Source organism: Condylura cristata, unplaced genomic scaffold, assembly GCF_000260355.1.
Source record: "Condylura cristata isolate star-nosed mole 26May11 unplaced genomic scaffold, ConCri1.0 scaffold00004, whole genome shotgun sequence".
In the NCBI taxonomy this organism is placed as follows: Eukaryota; Metazoa; Chordata; class Mammalia; order Eulipotyphla; family Talpidae; genus Condylura; species Condylura cristata.
Window position 1 is genome coordinate 57,872,457 of NW_004567105.1, and position 21,520 is coordinate 57,893,976.

General features: G+C 44.6%; 1 protein-coding gene across 1 annotated transcript in view; it reads right to left on the reverse strand.

Annotated features, from left to right (window-relative positions):
- The window catches only part of CACNA2D3 (calcium channel, voltage-dependent, alpha 2/delta subunit 3), a 764,442-nt gene that overhangs the window by 334,791 nt on the left and 408,131 nt on the right, over positions 1–21,520 (reverse strand). The window contains exon 10 of the mRNA XM_004676565.2: positions 21,332–21,445. Within this exon, the coding sequence (XP_004676622.1) occupies positions 21,332–21,445 (114 nt within the window). The remainder of the gene's footprint in view (positions 1–21,331; positions 21,446–21,520) is intronic.

Genomic DNA, 21,520 nt, shown 5'->3' on the forward strand with positions numbered 1-21,520 from the left:
ATAATAATAAATAAATAAATAAAAAAATGGAGTTTGAAATTTAAATTCCTATATGGAGATCTCACAGAAGGTACAGAAATCAGTAAGAAGAGGACTGACATTAATTGAGAAGCTGTTATAAGCCAAGCATCAGGTCGGAGTTTTTATATGTTAAGGCACAATTCCTACTACCACCCTGCTTGCTCTGTGACACCAAAGGTGAAGCACTAGAAGCTCATGGGAATAAGGGATGGGGGTAACTGTTGGCCCCACTGGGATGCAAAACCATCACTTCCAGAAGTATGTTCCAGAGCAGGCCTATGTCTATAGAACATCGAGGGGGTTCCATGAGGAAAATAGAAACACTGACTCAAAGTCTAGAATGTAACCACGGTAGTAGGTGGTTAAAGTGGCTCAAGGACACCACGTTTGGGAAGGATGATTAAGGAGTTCTGTAGCCAGGATGAGAGATAACCCATCTATACCAATGTCACCAAGAATGACAACAGAAAGATGGTAGAGTCAGTGATCCCAATGTAAAGTACTCACTTGTGAGTGATCAGGAGGCCAGGAGATGGCAGCAATGAGAGGGTCTAGCCTGCAGAAAGCCATTGTCATTGTCAATACTTTAGTATTGCCAGTACCCATAGGCCTTAAAACTCTGATTTCCCTGTACTCAATTTCCAACCACTGGCTCACTTTCCTCCACTGGAACCACAAAAGAGTTGATCATCCGTTGTCAATCACCTGTCTCCTTTCTTCACTTTCTTCCTCACCATCTTAGATTCCAAAACTCTTTCCCTGTGAATATATTCTCAATTCTATTAACTCTCCTTCTACCCAACTTGTTCCCAGCCGTAATTAAATGCAACTTTCCACCTTCTCTGTGATTTTACTGAAGAAGCTAAATAGCGCTGGAGAAACACATCAACTGCTTTGATCAGTCCCACTATCAATTTATAAATAAAAACCTCAAGTGGGTCCTCTCCATTGCTGGGCATCCTACTCTTCCTCTGGTCTCTTCTCTGTCCAACTCTCTTGAGACAACAATTGTACCTCCTTCTCTCCTCAAGCTTCTACTCTTTCTCCTATGCAGCTTAACTTCCAGCACTCTCCATTACCACTCACTCACTCATGAAAGGAAGGAGTCTGTGCTCTCAATTCTTTTGAAGAAATAATGCTTTTATCGTCACAGGGGGGAAAAAAAAGGAACGTCGAGGGCCATCTCCATTATGAGCATGTTCTAAGTTTGTGCTTGTTAAAGGAGAATGAAACTATTTTCCTGGAAAGTATTATTGGAAAGCTATTGTAAAGTATTATTGGAACCCCCAAAATAGTTGCAAACATATTCAGAAAGGATTAAAAGGTGAAAGTTACTTATTAATGACAAATAAGCAAGCAATACAAAGATTAAAATCCTTCCAGTAAGTACATCCTGGCCAATTCCATCATTGCTATATCTTGCCTGCCATCTAGGAAAGACATCCTGACCATGTCTGACATAAAGACAGTTGGGCTTTCTTTGCCCTTTAGAGGCTTAGCCAGGCTGCCAAGGAACTGGAGCCTGAGGCAGAGAGGACAGGTGCAGCACCACACTGCCCAGGGAGCAGCAGGGCTGACCAGCTCCGAGAAGAAGGTCAAAACTGAGAGCAAAGTATTTTAGCCAGAGTGAACATACCCATCAGGATGATCTGCAAGTAAAGCAGAGATTTGCAACATAAAGGATTTATTAGTGTTACTACTTTACCACATGTCACCTTTGAGCTCTCTCAATGTTGTTCCAAACATCTGAAACATAATTAAAATGCAGCTTTTAAGGAAGGAAGGTTGTTTTTTTGATAACATGTGAAAAGCTCATGGTGAGAAAGGGAAGCCATTAAATTATCTGAAATTTAAAGATTTTGGGGAGGAAAAAAATAGGCCACAAAGCTTATCCAGCTTATCAGAGTCCACCGTGCAACACTAGTTTTCATGAGTTGGTATTGTTATGAAAACAAACATTTTTATGATCTGGTCAATTTGGGAAGCATGTCCCTTCTTGGAATTTTAAGCACATTCAAGGTTTGAGTGGTTCTGCAATAGAGACCTGCTTCACCTGTTAAATTATGCACAACACTTCAAAGACACACCCAAAGAGCATCTTCCCTCTCACCCCCTAGTATGTAATATTCAGTCGAATATTTCTAAAAAAAAAACAAACTGATCAGGGTTCATCCTTCCCATTTTGTGGGTAAAAACAGATTCCGAGAGAGATGTGTCCAAATGACATAACTATTTAGGGCAGCAGTGAAACATGAAAGGGAGAAAACCATAGTATGTGTCACCACCTTTGATTCCACTTGCAAAGTCAGGTATCCCTAACTGGCTTTCTCACTGAGCCCACCACGTGCAGTCTCAGAATCTTGCCCAACACTGACATCTCATGAGTAGAAGCTGGCATGTGCAATAAACTTATCTGTCATCTGCAGGTTAGTTTCTGGGTCTTTGGACTCTGGGCTCCCAAGGTAACAATGTCATCATTACTACTGGCCTCATCATCCTCACAGGTGTCACCTGCTAAGTAGTGTGCTTTTGTGCCAGCCACTGCACTATGGGTTTGCATGCATTATCTTCTTTAGTCCTCACAATAACCCTGAAGACGGTTAATAATGCCAGCCCTGTCACACTCAGGAGAGCTGGGGCACAGACACCTTGTGCACCTGCACAAGGTCACTCAGTTGGAAAGCGGCTGAGTTGGCATCTCGGTTATGCTAGGTAGGTCATCCCAAGCCATACTTCCGGTCCTCATAAACTCGCAAATGTGATGCTTATTTAAACCCCCAGGGAGTACAAAGACTATTCCAACAAATCCTTTCATCTTTAATTTTTACTCTGGAAACAAACCCTAAGATGAGGCCAGAGTCCTTTTCAGCACACTTTAAAGAAGATAAATGTGATATACAAATAAGTTCTGAGATCACAGCTCTCAAAGGAAGCAAAAGGCCTAAGTGGCAGTGGAACTTGCATGTTCTTTGTATATAGGGTCAAAATGTGGCAATGGGGGAAAGATACAGAACTGAGACTCTCTGGTTGTTTCCTCAGCTTGGCCTCATCCCAGGACACACAGCATCACATCCTGCTTCCCTCTAAAGTGTTCTGTCAAGAACTGCAAAGGGGTCAAGCTAAGAAGCTAACCAATGAAATTACCCTTGCTCCAAAAGTAAGGGCCCTAATCAGCTGCTATGGCTCAGCCAGTTTCAAGTGGAAAAAACTTCTTTAAGGAGCCCTGCATGTGTTAAACATCCTGCCTACAGAGTTCTCCTGATAAAGGCTGAGCCCTAAAGCAATGTCCCAGACAGGTGCCTCCTTTAGGGCTGGGATCTTGCTAAAGCAGAACAGTGAGAGAGAACATTCAGCCTTTGCCTGTAGAATTCCTGTGAAAGGTAGGCTCTTCTTTCTCTTGGCAAAACACATCATCTCAGTCAATACATCAGTGTCCTGTTGGGATTCCATCTAGTCTAGCAACTTTCCCATGACACAGGACAGACAGAGGCAGACCCATTCTGGTCCACAATGGATATCTCTCTGAGTCTCGGGGCGCTGAAACTTGAGAACCTCTCAACAGCAGGTAGCACTTGCCACTTAGTCTACATTTACAGGGCTTTTTGAGCTAGGTGACCTTGCCTCCTCTCCCCTCTGTGGACGACTGTGCAATTCTGCTGGGAGAGGGTCCAAAACATGCCCCGTGCCTGCCCCAGAGCATCTGTATTTCTGTGCAGAGTCCATGAACCTCACCTGGCCATCTGCTGGGGAAAACGCTAGAAAGAAGGTGTTATGTAAATATGAGGGTAGCTGAGGCTGATGGAAGAACCCTTTTCCTCTTGTCATTTTTGATAAATCACTCATTCTCTCACTTGCTTCTGCTCTGCCTTCTCAGCAGCAAAGTGATTACTGAAGAGGCACCACCAAGCCTTTATGGAATAGGAATGGGGAAGGTGGAAGCCCACTCTCCAAAGGCAACCAGTAGCTTCTCTACAAATGCAAACAAGCAGCCCAAGCACCCCAAAGCTCCCCTCCACCCTGAAAAGGACATGAGCTCAGATCAGTTAAGATGGAAAAGGAGGAAAAGCACACAGCTTATTTGACATACCCACATGTCAATGTTTTTCCAGTGAAATGAGATGCAGTTACCAGGCACAAAGGAAAAGGTCAACATTTATATGCTTCCAAAATGGAGGGGAGGTGACTTTGTGGAAATGCAAAAACAAACTCTTCACTTTTTTCCTGCACTATTTTTAATATGATTCATAACCTTCCCCTGCTTGCTTAGATCTGGTAAATCTTCACTAGACACAGGTTTATTTCCTAGCCAAAGAAATGCATTGCTGTCCATCACCACATAATTAGTAACAGTTGCCATATTGACTTGGCTTTCATCACACATCTCTTTGCAGGAAGACAGGAAGAGAAGATGAACCCACATCCCCCCTCACTCTGTGCCCCTTATTGAGGTAACAGAACATAGACACCATGCTGAGGTGTGTGTCTGCTTGTTCTGTTGGCAAGACAGTAAACAGGTCTGGAAATTAAATGTGAAAAAATCAGTGAAGACCCAAGGCCAATCACAGGGAGGAAGACAGGACCCCGACTATCCAGCTAATGCTTATAATCACAGTGATAAAACTCATAAATGGCTTCATTCCACCTTGTCACTCACAGCACTAGCTGCCACCACTCAATCTTGCTACCTGCAATGACCTTTTGTCATGCTTGAGAAAACAGCTCCCACTGTGAGTTCTCTCCTACAGAGTGGCCAGATGGGGCGGTTTTGCTCCATTATTTGAGCCTATGAAGGGAAAATGCCAACAGAAAGATTCATTATGGTCCAGCCCATCTCTGCAAAGCTTCTCTGATTTATTAGGGCATAAATTGCTGGATGGGCTGTAATGAGACATAAATGTTCTAGAAGGCCTATGAACTCCAGGAGGAAACGCCTTGCCACCACACTTCTGTGCACCTAATTTATTAACAGCTTGTGCTGGCACAGCTTGGAAAATCCTGCCAACTCCACAATCTGCAGCAGTCACCTTTGGGGTGGGCAGGGGAGAATGGAAAACCATGTCCAACTCAGACAAGTGACAGAAAACTTATGAGCATGCTGTACAGAATGATGAAGCCTTGTGGTTTTTTCCACGAACTCCTCAGCAGACATTTGGCCAACCTCTCTGTGTGGGAGAGCAAGGTTCCCCAACAGTGTGATGGGAGGATCAAGCTGGACATTCTGCTATTCAGGGTTTTCTTGTCCTGAATGGACACAGTGGGGAGCTTCCGAGGAGTCCCAGTCATCACCCTACATTTGCTATCATTTGGAGGATACTTTCTACAGTGTGGTGTTGGCCCCAGTTTAATAGAGCACTCTTTGCAAGACAATTAGCATTTTTCTCTGTAAACTTCATCCCTTCAGTTCTAAATATAGAACCAAAAATCAACAACAGTCCGGCCCATTTTTATACTTCTTTTTATACAGCCATTTTTTTCCCCTTAGATCATAATACACCTCTTTAGTTCAATTTTGGTTGCATTTGCCAAAATGTGAAAAATATGATTAAGTAGCAAGCTGCCAGGAAAATATATAACATCCTGACTTGAGATTAGGTATTAGGCATTTTAGACTTCATGTACGAAAAGCGGGGAGATCATCTTTTGTCACTGAAATACTCATTTACAAAATACTTCTCCAGCATATACCAAGTGCCATAGATCCAATGGAAAGAGACATGGCCTCAACTCAAAAGAAGGTACATGATTTGTGGGGTCCAGTACAAAATGAGATTGGGGAAAGGGTCTCTGGTTCAAAAGTATTAGGAATTTCAAGATGACAACAGCAGAGCAGCAAGCCAAGCACAGGGTCACTCTGGCACGACAGCAGCCCATGACATGGACCCTGACTCTGTGCTACCATGTGGAGCACCCAGCTTAATGAAACACTGCTGCTAGGAATGCAAGAAATAGGCATTCGTGTTCAGAAGGAAAGAAATGTTCTCCCATGTTTGAGAAAGCATGACAAAAGAATATGACCTAGACCGGGGCGCAGGGACACAAATGGTCTGCCTAAGTTGAAATCTAAAAGGCAAAAGGCATGCATGTTGTAGCAAGTGGGACAAGAGACAGAGTGCATATGCTAATGAAATCTAGGGGAGGGAAGCTGGTGCTTTCCTTAGAAAAAGCCCAGCTAGGAGTGCAGACTGAAAGAAACTAGATACCAGACCTCAGCAGAGCCTCACAGGCAGCAGGAGGATTGTGGTCTTGAAGGAATGTTGACAGCAAGCACACTAGTTCCCTACTCATTTATGGGTCCTTCTCCAGGGTCCTTGTCACCTACACCCAGTGGTTGAAGTGACAAACCGATTTACTACCAGAGCAATCTGCAGGTTTGCCGAAGATACTTACTTTTTTAATACCAGAAGGAAAAGAATGATTTTTGTTTTTAATTTGAAAAACAAAGAATTCCCCTTGCTGCAAAGCAAATGCCAAGTGTGAGCTCAGAGTGCCTTTCTGCACCTGAGGAGTAAGCTTGTGTAAACAGTGACTGAGATTTTGTCACTATAATTAAACACAGCAAAAAGCCAAAGATGCCTCCTTGAAGCATGGCAGAGTCCTGCCCACACATGACCTTCATCATTCTTTGCCCCCACAGTTAGAAACCAGCCATCTCAGAAGCACTCCCACTCACCCACATGGCTTCTTGGACTCTGCCAAGTGGTTCACACTCAATTAGATATTATTATGGAAAGGTAGAAAGGAAGTTCGGATCTTTTGCCTTCTGGTCACATGCTAATGATTCAGCATGAGAAAAGATGGGAATTCAAGACATTGTATGTTTGATTGCCCACCTTTTAAAGTTAAATCTAATTTATTAATAATATTTAAAGCATTATCTCCCAGTCTCAGAGAATTTACTTTTCTTGATCTTGTATCTTGAGACCTGGTAATATCCTCCATCTTCTCTGTAGCTATGTCTGCAAAAGGGCTGGCCAGATCTCCTCGTTATTAAATGTAGAAACTGTATCCAAAACACTCCATAAATTTCACTCTGAATGGTTCCTTCTTAGTTTGGGTTGCGTCCACTAATGTGATATGGAACCAGCCATATCATTTCTCAATGAAATTCAAGCAGAGCTTGCTCTAATTGTTTGGTTACTAATGGCCATTGGAATATAAAACTGTCTTACCTGGTTTGTCTCAGAAATATTTCTTCTATTTTCCTACAAATCAATTTACCCTATATTTTTGCTGTTTCCTTTCAAGACTGTCTATTGAGAAATGAAATTTAAAAAAAACATGATTTCTCCTATTACAAAAAGGAATTACTAGGAAAGATTATTTTTCCTCATAATTTCATCTAATAATCAAATACATAATAATATAGACAAAGATAGATTTTTTTTAGTTGGTCCTTTTCCTCCTATATCCCTTCCTGATTCAGTATTCATTCAATCATTCCAATAGCCATCTACTCATCCATCCATCCATCCATCCACCCACCCACCCACCCACCCTTAGGCCTAACCAGGCACTCATTTAACCAAGTCTTTCATTAAATCCTAATGGTACAGATAGTGAAATTCAGAGTCAAACAATACATTTCCTTTGGCTTCGTAATTATCTTATTCCTATCTGTGGCAGTTTTTGTGGCATTATAAATCTTACTAGTATATCTGAGGGGGGGATCTCTATGTTTTGGGTTAGTATAGCTGCTTTGCACAAGGACACTTACACAACATAGGAAGCTAAGGGAACCTGATTTTCTTAGAGAAAATAAAAAGTATATCACAAAATAACTTTACATTTCATTTCCAAGTTGTATGACTGTAAATAAAGCTTTGTTCGTTGAGCTAGAAGGCAAACCCCAAAAGACAAACTTGGAGCTCAGTACGAAGTGCCAGAGAGATGAATGTATTTCATTATCTTGAGTTTATTCCATAGGCATAATTAGAACTCCTTTGAGAAGTCAGCTAATTATGTAACATCCAACAGAACATGTGAAGATTTCATTTTGGCACTAAGCAGAACCTATGAGCTCTGTTTTAATGTATGATTTCCTACTAGAGAGACCACACAGGGCATGTTATTCCATGGCAGTAGTTTCTGCTTCGTAACACCAGAGACATAAAGGCGGAGGAGATATCCTACCCTTGGGGCATGGCTGGAGAAGAGGCAGCTTAGATCAACCCAATATATTATTAGATGTCCCCGCTGTCCTTCAGAGACACAGCTGTAGGTACATTACTTCTGGCTGGGACAGTGCTGATTTGGAGTATCACCAGAGACATCAACTGAAAAACCTTTATTCCCTGGCTCGTTTCTTCCTTTCTATGCACAGTCTGGTTGCCACTTCAGAGGTCCAACTCTGGAGCACTTATGTCCCCGTCCTTGGCCAGCACCTCAGTCATTCTCCCTGCTGAGCATTTCTGATGAGGGGCTCCTGTGAGTGTTCTCACTTCTGTGAGAAAACGAGTCTCTGGGCCTTCCTGCTTGGTGTTTTCCATCTCTTGGGGCTCTCACCTCCCAGTCTACACCCAGGAAATAGCTTTGGCACATTTTTCTAAAAAAAAAACAAGATGAGGAAAATGCATTTCCTACACTTTAAACTGCATTCCTGAGAGTGTCTCAACTTTGGGTAAAGAAAAGCAAAGATGGAAGACAAGGATTTTCAATAAGAGGAACAGGAAGTATCACCAGGCAGTTTCATTTGTAGGTGACTTATAAAATGAAGGTGACTACTCCCCACCACGCCCAAAGCCCAAGTTACTTCTGGATAAATTAGCTTCAGATGAAGCTTTAAAAAAAAAGAAAGTAATGGTGAGGAAGCCAGCAATCCAGCCACTATGTGACCGCCAAGCAGCAGAGCAAAAACAAAACAAAAACAAACAAAATCCCACCACTGGATTAACAGGTTTTTGAACGTTTCTAATGACAGAATATTTTGGATCACAGAGATATGACTTTCCAAGTTCAGAAAGGCAAGGCCATCCCGGCAAAAGCTGGGGGAGACAGAGAGGGAAAGAGCGCCAGCATGGCTGAGGGCCACCACTGGTACAGACAGTGGGCCACAGCACACTCTTGGTCAGAGCCTGCTCCCTTCTCCAGCCAGAGGGGCCCTCACCTCCCTTCCCAAGTTAGCACTCCAAAGAGTCACTTCCAAATTCCTGGAGTTCACCCTCAAAATGAAACCTCTCTGTCACCTCAGGTTCAACACAGACAGCTGGAGTTAAGAAAGAGTTAATGTGAGGTTCCACTTTTCCCACTCACTTTGAGGGACTCTGGTGAGAACTGGCCTGATCAAATCACCTTTAGGGAATGGAAAAATCTAACTTACCATACATGAAGACAAATACAGAAAGGAATGCTGGAGATGAACCAAGGACAGGCTGAGCATAACTACACCATCAGGCTGCCAGGGAGGAAAAGAGACTCAGGGAGGAGAAAAGGTGGCAGTGAGGCAGCCATCTTCCCAACCACATACAGCCAGGCCCTCTCTCACATGCCCAAATCTTTGGGGTTCTGGGCTCGAGGCCTGGTGTGCACATGGCAAGGAGAGGCTCAGTCTCATTCCCCTATGCATTCATAGATGTGTCAGCTGGTATTAGTTACTCTGGCAGTGACCACATTTTGGGAAGAAATCACCCACTGATTTATCACACGGGGCATAAATCATAAATGCATTTAGTTGTCTTCATCGCCTTTCTTGTCATCCTACCCCTCGGAAGCAAAATTAAGAGGCAGATGCATTATCTGGGATCAATTCCAGATTCCATTTGTGTTTAAATAAAACCAGGGAGGGTTTTGCACAAACCCTCTGTCACAGGTTGATCAAAGTCTAGGGGCTTTGAAAGCTGAGTCACTGCACAGGTAACTGAGAGGCCTGGGATGCCGGGGGAGGAAAGACTAGTCTACACTAGGTCTTTCTGTAATCTTGCCTTGTCTTTCTCTTCTCCTGCCTCAAAAATATTGTCCCATTGCCCTTACTGGTTCTGTGAATCGCCAGGTATTGCCACATTTCATTTGTTTCTTCATGGTTCCTGCCACACTGGAAAGAAGCTACTATTAGCAAGGCCATTTTATAAATTAGAGGCCCAGAGACTGAGTGGTTTGTTTGAGGTCACACAGCTCAAGACCAAGTTAGATATCCAACTGACCTTCTCTGTCCTTCAAATCTAAGTCTATTGGGTTTCTACTGCTAGGTTCCTCTTCCAAATCAATAATGAGAAACTACTTCTCATTGTTTCCTCTCTCTTCTAGGTGTTCTGATACATTCCACCAAACACATCTGCCATGTGGACCTAAGAAACACCAAGGAGAGAAGTAAGTGCAGCAAGTTTAAGCCATGAAGCAAGACCACATGCTCTCTCTGGCCACAGGCAGAGGAAGCAGTCAGGGGTCGTGCGGTAAGGGCTGTTGCAGAACAGGGCACAGAGGAGGTCACCAATAGCACTCCAAGGGAACTTTTGGCTGTTCTTGTACAAGAGGACTTCTGAAACCCTTCACATCAATCAGAGTCAGGCCCTTTGTGCCTAACCCTGCTGGGTGCTCTGCACAGTGTGATATCTATCAGGACTGGAGATACTTGCTCTGGATTGTCTTTGATTTGATCAACAAGTCTAGCCTCCCAAGGGTCACAAGGAAGTCAACTGAAGGTGTGCCGGGCCCTATTCCTGAAGGTTTGAGGCATTTCTGCCCAACTGGCACATGATTGATGTTCAGTATAGGGGCACAGAGACTTAAGTTAACCATACCAGCCTCCTACCCACCCATTCAACATCCATCTACCTACCCACCCAACTGTCATCCACCCACACCTACATACAGCCACCCACATACACTCTCACTCACACACACATGCGCAGATTAGGCAACTACTCTGTGCCAAAGTGTTGAGTGCTGGGGCTGACCAAGCAAGATATCCTCATGGAGTTTGTAATGTGCAAAGAGGCAATAGTCAAGTAAATCCTAAAGCAAATATCTAGTTTTAACTATATTTGATGCTTTCATGAAGGAAAATAACAGGTACTATGAAAAGTCTATACTATAAAAAGAAATAGATTATGTGTCACTAAAGAAATACATTTTAATATATATTTCCTGAAGGTTTGAAGCATTTCTGCCCTACTAGCACATGGTTGACGTTCACTATCAGGCCACAGTATATTTATGTACACACACACACAAAGACACACACACACAGCTTCAAACTTTAAGATGTCTGTGTGAGCCATATATGTGCCTGTTCCTTTTCCTGCTCCTCTGGGAATTTCTACTACCCTAAAGAGACTGCCAGGTCAAAATTTTAACACTCCTGGTAAATCTATTGCCGTAACAATGGTATTCTTAAGTGTTCAGCCTGGAAAAGATAAAAGTAGAGAAAGACTCACACCCTGGAATCTACTCTCCACCCTTTCTCCTGAGATCAGGAGGCCATTTGTCCATCCCTAATTTAAGCTGGCTCTGGCTGGATAATTTGTTTTTGAAGAGGGGCCTAGAAATTTTTAATAAGAAAGCTCATAACAAGCCTTTTCTTAAGTCCAGAGGAAGGAAATGATCTATATTTCAAGAGATTTAAGATATTTTTTTTTTTCTGTGGGGAGAAAACATGTCTCGGTAAAGATCTCCTTGGCTCACATAGATATTCTCTCATTTGGAGTCTGAACTAGAACTCTGAACTCAGAAATTGAAAACTATCACTTTTGTCCCATAGAGACAAATAAAATTAAAATAATCCAAATATTAAAAACCCTAAAGTTTCCATGGGTTCTGCATGTCAGATCTGTAAACATTGGGAGTGCCTACAATTCAGACTTCATGATTCAAAAGGCAGCATATGCTTGCTCCTAGTCAGGCTAACTCTCTCCAAATCTCAAGGGCACCTTGGAAATCTGTCTGGGGCTTGATGTGGGCTCCAGGCAGCTCCATAGTCTCTTAGCTAATCTGCCCTGTATGGACAGCTCACTCTCCATTTGCCTTCCAGTGCTATTTCCACACCGGCCACTTTGCTTTCTAATGAGGCAGGCCAGGCAGCAGGCTTCCTGCTGGACAGTTAGCATGTAGCTCATACAAGTCTCTCCCAGAGAGGCCTCATTAGTCACCACCATCAGCTGCTTTGTTTTCTGGATAGGAATTCCTGCGGAGTGAAGAGGATGAGGAAGGAACAAAAGCTATTATTATATTGTGGAACAGTGTGCAACACAACTTCAATATGGAGATCTGCAAGGGAGCTAAAGACTCTTGAGGGAGGCCCCGAGCTGAGAGAAGACTAAAGTGCTGGGCTGCAGCAACAGAACATATTCGCTAAGACTATAAATCTCCTCCCTTCGCAATTTTTATGGAAATGATTAAGGTAAGGGTAGTGAGGCGGATAACGGGTCGGTGGCCAAAAGTGTTTGGCACTGAGAGCTTCAGGTTTTATCCCCAGATGTTTAAAGAGGGAATACAAAGGTCAGCCTATGGAGAATATTGGTTTTCCAAAAATTTACTGGAAGATGGTGCTTCATTCATAAGGCATAGAGGTGATTTCTTTACCAATAAAGTTAAAAGCAAAGGGCATCCCTATGACGAAGACCTAGCAATGTGGAAAAAAAAAAAAAAAAAACAAGCAAACAAACAAACAAAAAAATGTAGTACTAGGAGGTATGAGGCCCAGGGTCAGATTTTAGGGTGCCAGTGCTTCATGAAGGGCTGTGAAGATATAGGTCAAAGAGCAAATCAGATCTCCATGCATGTGGAAGGAAGGGGCTTTCACAGACCGAGTACAGACACCTGGCCTAGATCTAAGTCTACTTGTTATTTCACTCTTGTCCAGATATTGGTGAGCACCTACTGTACATCCAGTGCTTTGGCAAGTGCTAAGCTTTGAGGGAGAGCCCAAAAGGAGCTGGTCTAGTGTCTATGCCAAAGATACACAACACAGAGATCATGACACATTCGTCAATCAACCCTGCAGTGGAAGGGCTTTGGAAATATACAAGGTTCTGGAAATTCCATCCCCTGGAAGACTTTTACCAAGGTCCTGAACACTCTGTCTCCCCAGAGCAGCTGAATAGGAAGCCCAAGGCAGGTTTCTCTTCCCTATCCACTCAAGACCTTGGTTCAGGATGGGTGGGAGCAGGCTAAAGACGGGCTTTGGAATTGTTACTAACCTGATCCCAAGTCAGTTTCATCCCCTCTAAAGGGAATGCACTATAAATGTCTACACCTTAAAGGTACTACAGGAAAAAATAAGATACTTGCAAAGCACTCAGCAAAGTGTGTAGCTTTGGCTCCTTTTTCCAGAAGGCTCGCTGGGCACAGGCTGTGTATCTGGCACTGCTGTAGTCACCTGGAAGCACTGATGGACAAGAGAGACTCAGCACCCTGCTCTGCATTCTGCTCACAATGGGACAGCAAATACAATCAGTGATACTCCTCAGTGATACTGACCTATGTGTTGCAAGATGAGAGATGTTCTCACTGAAGAGAAAGCTGGAGATTGCTGGAGGTCAGGACTGGAGGCTCCTGTAGGTTAGGTAGTTTGGGTAGACTGTGTGGGGGCAAGCACATGAAGGGAGCGAGGAGTGATGTGGAAGTCTAGGAGCCAGTGTCCCAGGCACAGGGAAGAGGAGGTGCATCAGCAAGCCTGAGAGCAGTGTGCTGGGTGGAGGGCATGAGGGTAGGGCAGTGGAGAGGAGGTGGCAGGAGGTGGCACCCATCAGGCCAGACAGCACGGTTTCTTTAGGAACTTCAGTTTAAACTTGGCAGGAAGCCCGGGGTCACTGAAGGATTGGGGGGCCTGGGAGAGCTTCACTGGTACAATCTGCCTCCAATTTCTAAAGTGTCCCTCTGGCTGCTGTGTAGAGGACAGGTAATGCCTATTTCTGATGAAACAAATCTAAAAATTGAATAGAAATGTGATTTGATCAAAATTTATGAGCAGGTTGGAGAGTGGCAGATGGCGGAGAAGCGCCACTGGCTGCAGGCCACAGACCCAGCACAGTCTGCACACCGGGCAACACGGGCATGTCCTGCCCTCCCCCTGCTGCTCAGCCCCGCCCTACTCTATCCTGTGGATGACACGCAGGGAAACACACAGCAGATCACCTGTTGGGATGAGAACATGAGAGATGGACATAGCCTGCGCATGACCCTCTGGGGAGCCGGGCACGTCCTGGCCTCCAGAAATTGTGCTGCACAGAGGCTGTTGCGGGGCTCCCCACAAAAGGGTAAGGAGCCAGAGGAGTTTCAGAAAGGGAATAAATGAGGTAAGAAAATAACAGGAGGCCCTCCCTGGTGGCGCAGCGGGTTAAAGCACAGCACTGAGAATCTAAAGCCACTTTCGCATGAGTTTGATCCCCGCCTGCCCCGGAGGTGACCACATGGCGTGGCAGACCTCTCCTGACCCGCCCGCTGCTCCCCTCAGCAGTGTACTTCATCGATCTGCCTGTTCCGTTCCCCACTCTGTCTCTGGTGAAGCCTCTCGCCGCCCCTGAGCCTCTGGCCTGTACCCAGTTCTGTATGCACAAATAAATAAATCTTTAAAGAAAGAAAATAACAGGAGGCTGTTTTAAGAAAATGAAATGCTTCCAAACCCATGCCACCAGCCACAGGCGTGTGCCAGATCTGCACCCTCCTGTCTTCAGAGCAGCTCAGGCAGTCCAAAGCCTTTGACACCAATGCCCCCACTGAGGCAGCTCCAGGATCCCAAACACCAGTCTCTTCTCCATGACAAACATTCCCAGTAATAGCTGCTGGTAAGCACTCAAGCACTCGTGAGATTCTGTCCTCATCTGCGCCCCCAACAACCTTATAAGGAGGGCTCGGTTGTCGCCTTGCTTGTTTCTTACATGAGAAAAACACAGCACAGGAAGATTCAGAAATGGCCAGGCCTGGATGCTGCCCAGGTAGCCTGACCCTTGACCTCCATGCCAGGAAAGGAATAACTAATACAAAAGCAACGCGACTTTTCAACTCTCCTTTTCCCATTTCACTAACATAACTAATTGTTCCTCTGAATTGAGGAATAATTAGCTATAATGTCTCTTTAATTAATAACACTAAATAGTCAAAAGATATCAGCATATTTTGATAGGTGCCATAAGTTTAGGTAAAAGAGATGTAGCATATCTATTTCTGAAACAGTTAAAAGGAAAGGTCCAGAAATGCTTTTAAATGCAGCTGAGCACTTTAATCTTCTGAAAAGTCACCCAAGACGCTGCATAAGATTAATCCATATTCAGGGATAAAAGAGTACTTTCTATTTTCCACATCTGAAAAAATATTGTTGCACCATTTTTGAACTTATACAACTATGTTTTGACTATAACAGAGGGATTTTAATACTTGGGGAGGTTAGCCATGATGGTGCCGATGATGGCGGAGCATCTTGTACTCAGCACACTCTGCACCAAGTGCAGAGCCCAGCAGCCCCTCTGGTTTAATTCAGAGCAAACGTAAGGGGTGCACAATGGACCCCATTTTACAGATGGGGGAAACCCATTTGTCAGCATTTAGACACCATGACCACCCTCTTTCCATTAGGCAGCATTGTTTCTTTCTCCCCTTGCTCCCCCAAAGAGCCCTATTTAGTAATAGTCCAAGAGAAATAAAAACCTGGGAAATAGGAACTTGATATGTCATTAGCCTGTGAATAATGCTAGTCAGCAAGCCTCCAGTTACTGGGTGTGTTACTTAGTAAGCTACTGTGCCTCAGCACCAACTCCACCAGTGTTCTGCAAACCACATTTCCACTTTGCCAGCTGATTCTAGGGAGGCTCTGCCATGAGGGTCAATAGCTGTAAGCTGCAAAGACAGAGAAAGGGTGAGTCGGGGCTTGCTCCCTGCTTTGGCTTCCCGTGGGTTTCTTGTTCACAGTGCCATAACTCCAGCATGCCTGCTTATGCTGGTAGGGTGTTTGCTTCACAGCCCTGATGGATCCAGTCCGCAGTGCTTCCAGTATTCAAGGACTGAAACTCAGTGCATCCCTCTCAGAGACCCCAGCAACTCCTCTTCAGAAGTCCAGGTCCTGGGTCCATAGGATCCTCCTTTAGGCTCAGAGAGCCTCATCTTTCAGCCACTGTGTCCTCCTCAGAGGTGTGGTTCCTGACCCCTAAGTCTTCTGATGCAAAAGTCTAAGTTTTAATTATAACCTGTCATCTTCCTTTCCCTCCCCCTTGCCTGTTGCCCCACACCCACAGGGGCTGCAGCTGTCTCCTTGGGGTGCTTCTTCCATGGTCCCCTCGCTTTCGCTTTTGCCCCTCTGGGTAACAGTTCTTCACATTAAATTCTCTTAGTTGCAACAACTGACAGGTTCTGCCCTACAGCCTGCTTGATCAACAAGTGGCTGGGTCTCAAGTTCGGACAGTCTCTTCCAAGAGGAGGCACCAATACCCTCCCGGCCACAGGGTGTGGTCTGTGCGCTACCTACCAAATGCCACTCTGCAGGGCTACCCCTGCGGGAAAGAGAGCCCAGGGAACATTCGGAGAAAGTCCCCACAACTGCCAACCCCACAACTGCCAATCTTCTTCTGGAGAGCACCCATGTGGAGGATCAGGGACCCCCAGCGTCCTAATCGTGGGCTCCAGGCCAGTGACTTTCTCTCCCTCAGTCTGAATTCCCTGCCAGCAAGATGAGAATGGCAATAAGAGTGTCTCTACAGGGCAGAGCTGAGAATCTAGTGAATTTAATAAGTACAGTGTAAGACACAGTGTTGAGCGTGGGAGCGTGGGTACTGAGGGGGGCTTCCCGAAGAATGGCTGTCTGCCAGCCTTTTACAGAGGGTGGTGCAGTCCCTAGGTCTGCGCACTGTGCCCCCACCTGCTTATCCATGCCTGGTTAGAGGCCCAGACCCCCACCCAGGGCGCAGGCAGAGAAATAACCCTGGCGGCAGTCTGGAGTCCCTGACATGAAGTGATTTCTCAATGGCTGGCAGCAGCCACACATCAGTGGGCCTTGATCCTAACTTGTCTCATCATGTTCTCTTTGCCACACTCACAAGATGTCTAATACCAGCACAAGTAATTAAAAATAAACCCAGAGACAGCGAGCCATTTTGCCTCTCCCTGCAGCGTCAGGGAAGGCCTGCGTGAGCTCTCACCAGGGTGACTGAAAATGCCTTTTCCTGACATACCACTGACTGACCAGAAGAAATGAATGTTCCTGCATTTTCCTAAGACAGCTTTAGAATTTATCAGCCTTGAAAAAAAATACAGCAATGTCACAAACTCAACCAAAACTTTCAAACCATTAAGGTACTCCAGTCAGGTAGGAAGATAGGGAGAGAGGGAGCAGAGACATTTAATCACCCAACTGAACCCCCAGATAAAACAGCAGTGAAAAACAGGTACATCTGGAAGTATTCACAGAGAGCACCCAATTCCTGTGTCCATCAAAGGCCTAGAGTGCTAACCCCTGCCTGTCCAGCCAGCTTCCCCCAAGCCCTGTGTCCACTAGGCCCCAGAAAAAAAAATGCTTTCTTAAATCATTCAGAGAAGAAATAATGTAGTTTGGGGAGAGAAAAGAAAAACAAGAAAATTCCTTCCAAATTACTAAGGCTATTTAAGGATTGCATTCTTAGAAGGATAAACCCTGACTCAGCTCAGAAATTCTGCTCCCCAGAGTGCACATACCCCATGGAAAGATGAGGAGAGAGGGATTCTTGAACGTTCCAAAACCACCCTGGAGCCACCAGGGCAACATTAATCCTCCAGTGCCTCTGGAGCCAGTGGGACACAGGTTTCAGCTTTCTGCCACCAGGGGGAGGCCTGAGGTCAAGCCCCCAAAGGAACCCCTTCTTGGAGATGTAGGACAGATTCCCAACAGTGTTTCCAAAGCGCTCCAAAGTCAGCCCTGGACCATGCTATGTAATCAAGGGCTTCCCTTTGTGCCCAGTCTGCTGGTGCCCTGCCCACTCCACCAACCACCGAGGCTATGCAAGGAGCTGGATCCTTGGCGCTTCTCCAAGGGTCTCACAGTTACCATCCAAGTTTTGTTGTGAAAGTAAGTGATAAGAAAGCATCCCGCACCTACAGTTGAAACTGCATCCACCTTTGAAGTTCCCCCACCCTTTTAGAAGAGGACAATCCCTTAATCTCACCCAGACAGCCTTGAACTGAGGCCACCTAGTTTGCCTTGCTCTTTCTCTCTGCCTGCACCCCTGTACCCACCGTACGGGCACACACACACGTGCATACACACACACACACACACACACACACACGGCGGGAAGGCCAAAACACTGAACTCACTTTCTTGCTGACAACGTGTGAAATATACACAGCTCTTCCTCTAACCGATAGTCATTTGGTTTTGCTTTTTTCTTCGAAATGTCCACTCCTGATGAAGGGTCCAATGTCAGCATTCCCTGTGCTGGGCAGTCATTTCAGCTCCAGTCTCATTATAGAATCTGAATCAGTTAAATAGTCTCTTGCTGCCTCACTTTTCTCATTTGTGTAAAGGAGACAATAATAATAGTTCCCTTCTCTTGGGCTAGTGTGTGAATTCCATGCACATGAAACATTCACTACTAGTTTACTACTGGTGCTCAATATTCAGAAAGAACTAGCTCTAGTTAGTTCTATGTACCAGAAACCAATTCAAAACACTCTTGTCGGGGGAGGTTCAGGGAGAGGGAGTACATGGAACATTCTAGTACTGTTTCTCATCAAAGACCATGGGAAGAACAGATGTGTAGTGACAGTGGTCAGATCCAGAGGGGTCATGACTCCCTGCACATCTAGGCAGGGATTCACACTTTCACAACAGGGAGCTAGTGTAGACATGGCCTGTTATGGGAGAGCTACTGCCCCACCTAACTTTCCAAAGTATAACAAAGCAAAGTAAGAGTTACTGACCATGTGCAGGTTGACGTGAACCAGGTAACAGGAATGACAGGGGTTGCATTTTATTTGGATTCAGGGAAGCTTTTGTTTCCAGGGTCTTTGCAAAGAAAGGATCTGACGCTGTCCAGAGTACACCCTTTGTTCCTCCAATGACCTGAGAACCACAGTTTGCTCTGCTGCACAGCCCATACCTATATGTACATACCCCTGCCCTAGTGGCAGCCCTGAGGAGAAGGGAAAGAAGCCACTCGTGATTAAAAAACTCCATGATTTGGGAGAGACAACTACAGCATCAAGAGGATTTGCCATCAAGTTTCCCACCCCCTCTACTGGCTATTATTAGACTAGTCTAGAAGTTTGTTCAAAGAGAAAAAGCAATGGGAAGGTAAAGAGAAACCGCCACTATCACCTTCTGTTAAATCCAGGCAATCCATACAATCCTTCCTATAGATAAGGAGTTGCCAAATCTATTCTTAAAGGGCCAGACAGTAAATATTTTAGGCTCGGTGGAGCAGATGGGGGTCCGTCACGGCCATTTGAGTCTGCAGCCAGCCAGACAACATGAAAACAAAGGGCATGGATGTATGGCAATAATACTTTACTGATGGGTAGTGGCAATTGAATTTAATATAGTTTTGGGGGCAGCTCTTCTGCCCACCTGACTATGCAGGTGCCTCTGTTTTTCTTTCTCCTTTTCCTAATAAATCTACTCACATATATATGAAATACATATTTCATATATATATATAATATATATATTATATATATATATATTTCCATCTCATGAAGCATCTCTTCTTTGGATTTGTTTTTTGTTAAGCATTTAAAAATATAAAAAAAATAATTCAGAGCTCACTGTCTGTACAATGTAGGTCATAGGGCAGATTGTCCCTAGACCCTATTCCACCAACTTTACATTAAATTTCACTCACCACTGATTTACCTATCCAGTTATTGTGACTCTGTTTTATGTGTCAAGGGAGGAAGTGAAAAACAACGGCATGATTTTTTTTTTTTAAGTTCATTTGGAAGAGCAACTACATAGGTGGTGGGGCTGATAATTTTTCTGATTTAAATGTAGGCAGATTTATTTCTTGAGCAGATCCTAGACTGAGTCCCTTTTATGTTCAGGGGTTCATATTTTATTCCAAGCGTGGAAGAGCTGTCATGAAGCTACTAACCAAAGGTTATTATGCAAAAGTAAATGGTATCCAATAAATAAATAAATAGCTCCTCATTTCTGCTCTCAGAAATAAAATGTCGGCCAGGGACACATGCAGGCAACCCCACTGCTGCCTTTGGAGCCTGAGAGTTAAATTACCAACACTCCATCCCTTCTTCCAGTTCATTCTGGAATACTTTATTAAGCAGTTTCCTTGAACACTCCTCTGAGTGAGGAGTCACTTAGAAAAACATGGCACCCACAAGGGCTCCCCTTGCCTCCTCCTCACTTTGTGCTGCCTTTTCCTTCTTGGAAACCAGCTGTTACACAATCAGGAAGTCTGGGTTATAATAACTAAGGAGAAAAGATTCATGGGGTGGTCCTGGAGGGTTAGAGACCCTCTAGGACAGAGATGGTGGGGGAGGCTAAAGAGAGGGCCCAACACCCAGCTTCCAACTCATCCAGAAAGCACCTGGCCTAGAGTCGTATTGCTCCTTTAGAATGATATGCTGAGTTTATGTCTTGTCAGAAGAGTGAAGACTTTACAACCCTCATTCTATGCCTCTCCTTGCAAATGAGCACACGACGTTAAACACCAATATTCCTGGGCACCTACGGCCCACTGGGAATTACCAAGAGGAAGGATTTATCTGATAAAGCATATGAGAGCCACAAGACAACACATTTGGTGTCCACAAAGATGCTTCCTAAAAGGCCCCTTCACTTATTTATGAAAGCTGGTCCCCAATAGTGCAAAGTACCTTCCATATGCTACAAGATGACACTGTGTCATGAACATTCTACTTAACCTCAAAAATGCACCAAAAATATTAATATCTGTCATATGGAAGCATCATATAAATAAATGTCAACTAGGAAAACCAGGGAGTAATTAGAGTAGAAAACAGCTGAACCTTGACTAGGAAGGGGAGCAGCACGGGATGGAGAGAAGATCTCAGTGAGGACACTGAGGACCCAGGAAGGAACAGAGAACCAGAAAAAGGTGACCTCACCATTCTGCAGACATTGGGCCCACCAGGCAGCAAGGGCTGCGTGGAAAACAAGACCAGGAGAAGGGACCCCAAAGTAGATGAAGCACACGGCACGGTGAATCTTTTCACTGAATATACTATACTGGTTTGTCATTATGGGTTTTATCTCTCTTCCAAAAAGGCATCATTGTGAAAACAAGGCAAGCCATACTATTCAGTTTTGGTTAAAACTTAAAAAAAAAAAACAAACCACAAGCTGAGAAACCATAGGTCACTATGAGATTAAGCCTGCCTGGGCCACTTACCCGTGGGCAATCGGAGTTCACCATTCGATGGCATTAGCTCAACTTACCTTTCGATCAGGCCAGTTGTATTTGGCAAAGATGGTGTCATAGGTGTCCACAGCTCCATCGGTGATGAGCATGATGGCCTGGCTGCAGATACTCCCTTGTCCTGTGTGGTTGAACTGTGGAAAGAAGTGAGTTCAACTAAAAAACTCATCGGAGGGTTCTGTATATTTGGGAGACTCCAGAGGTATGTG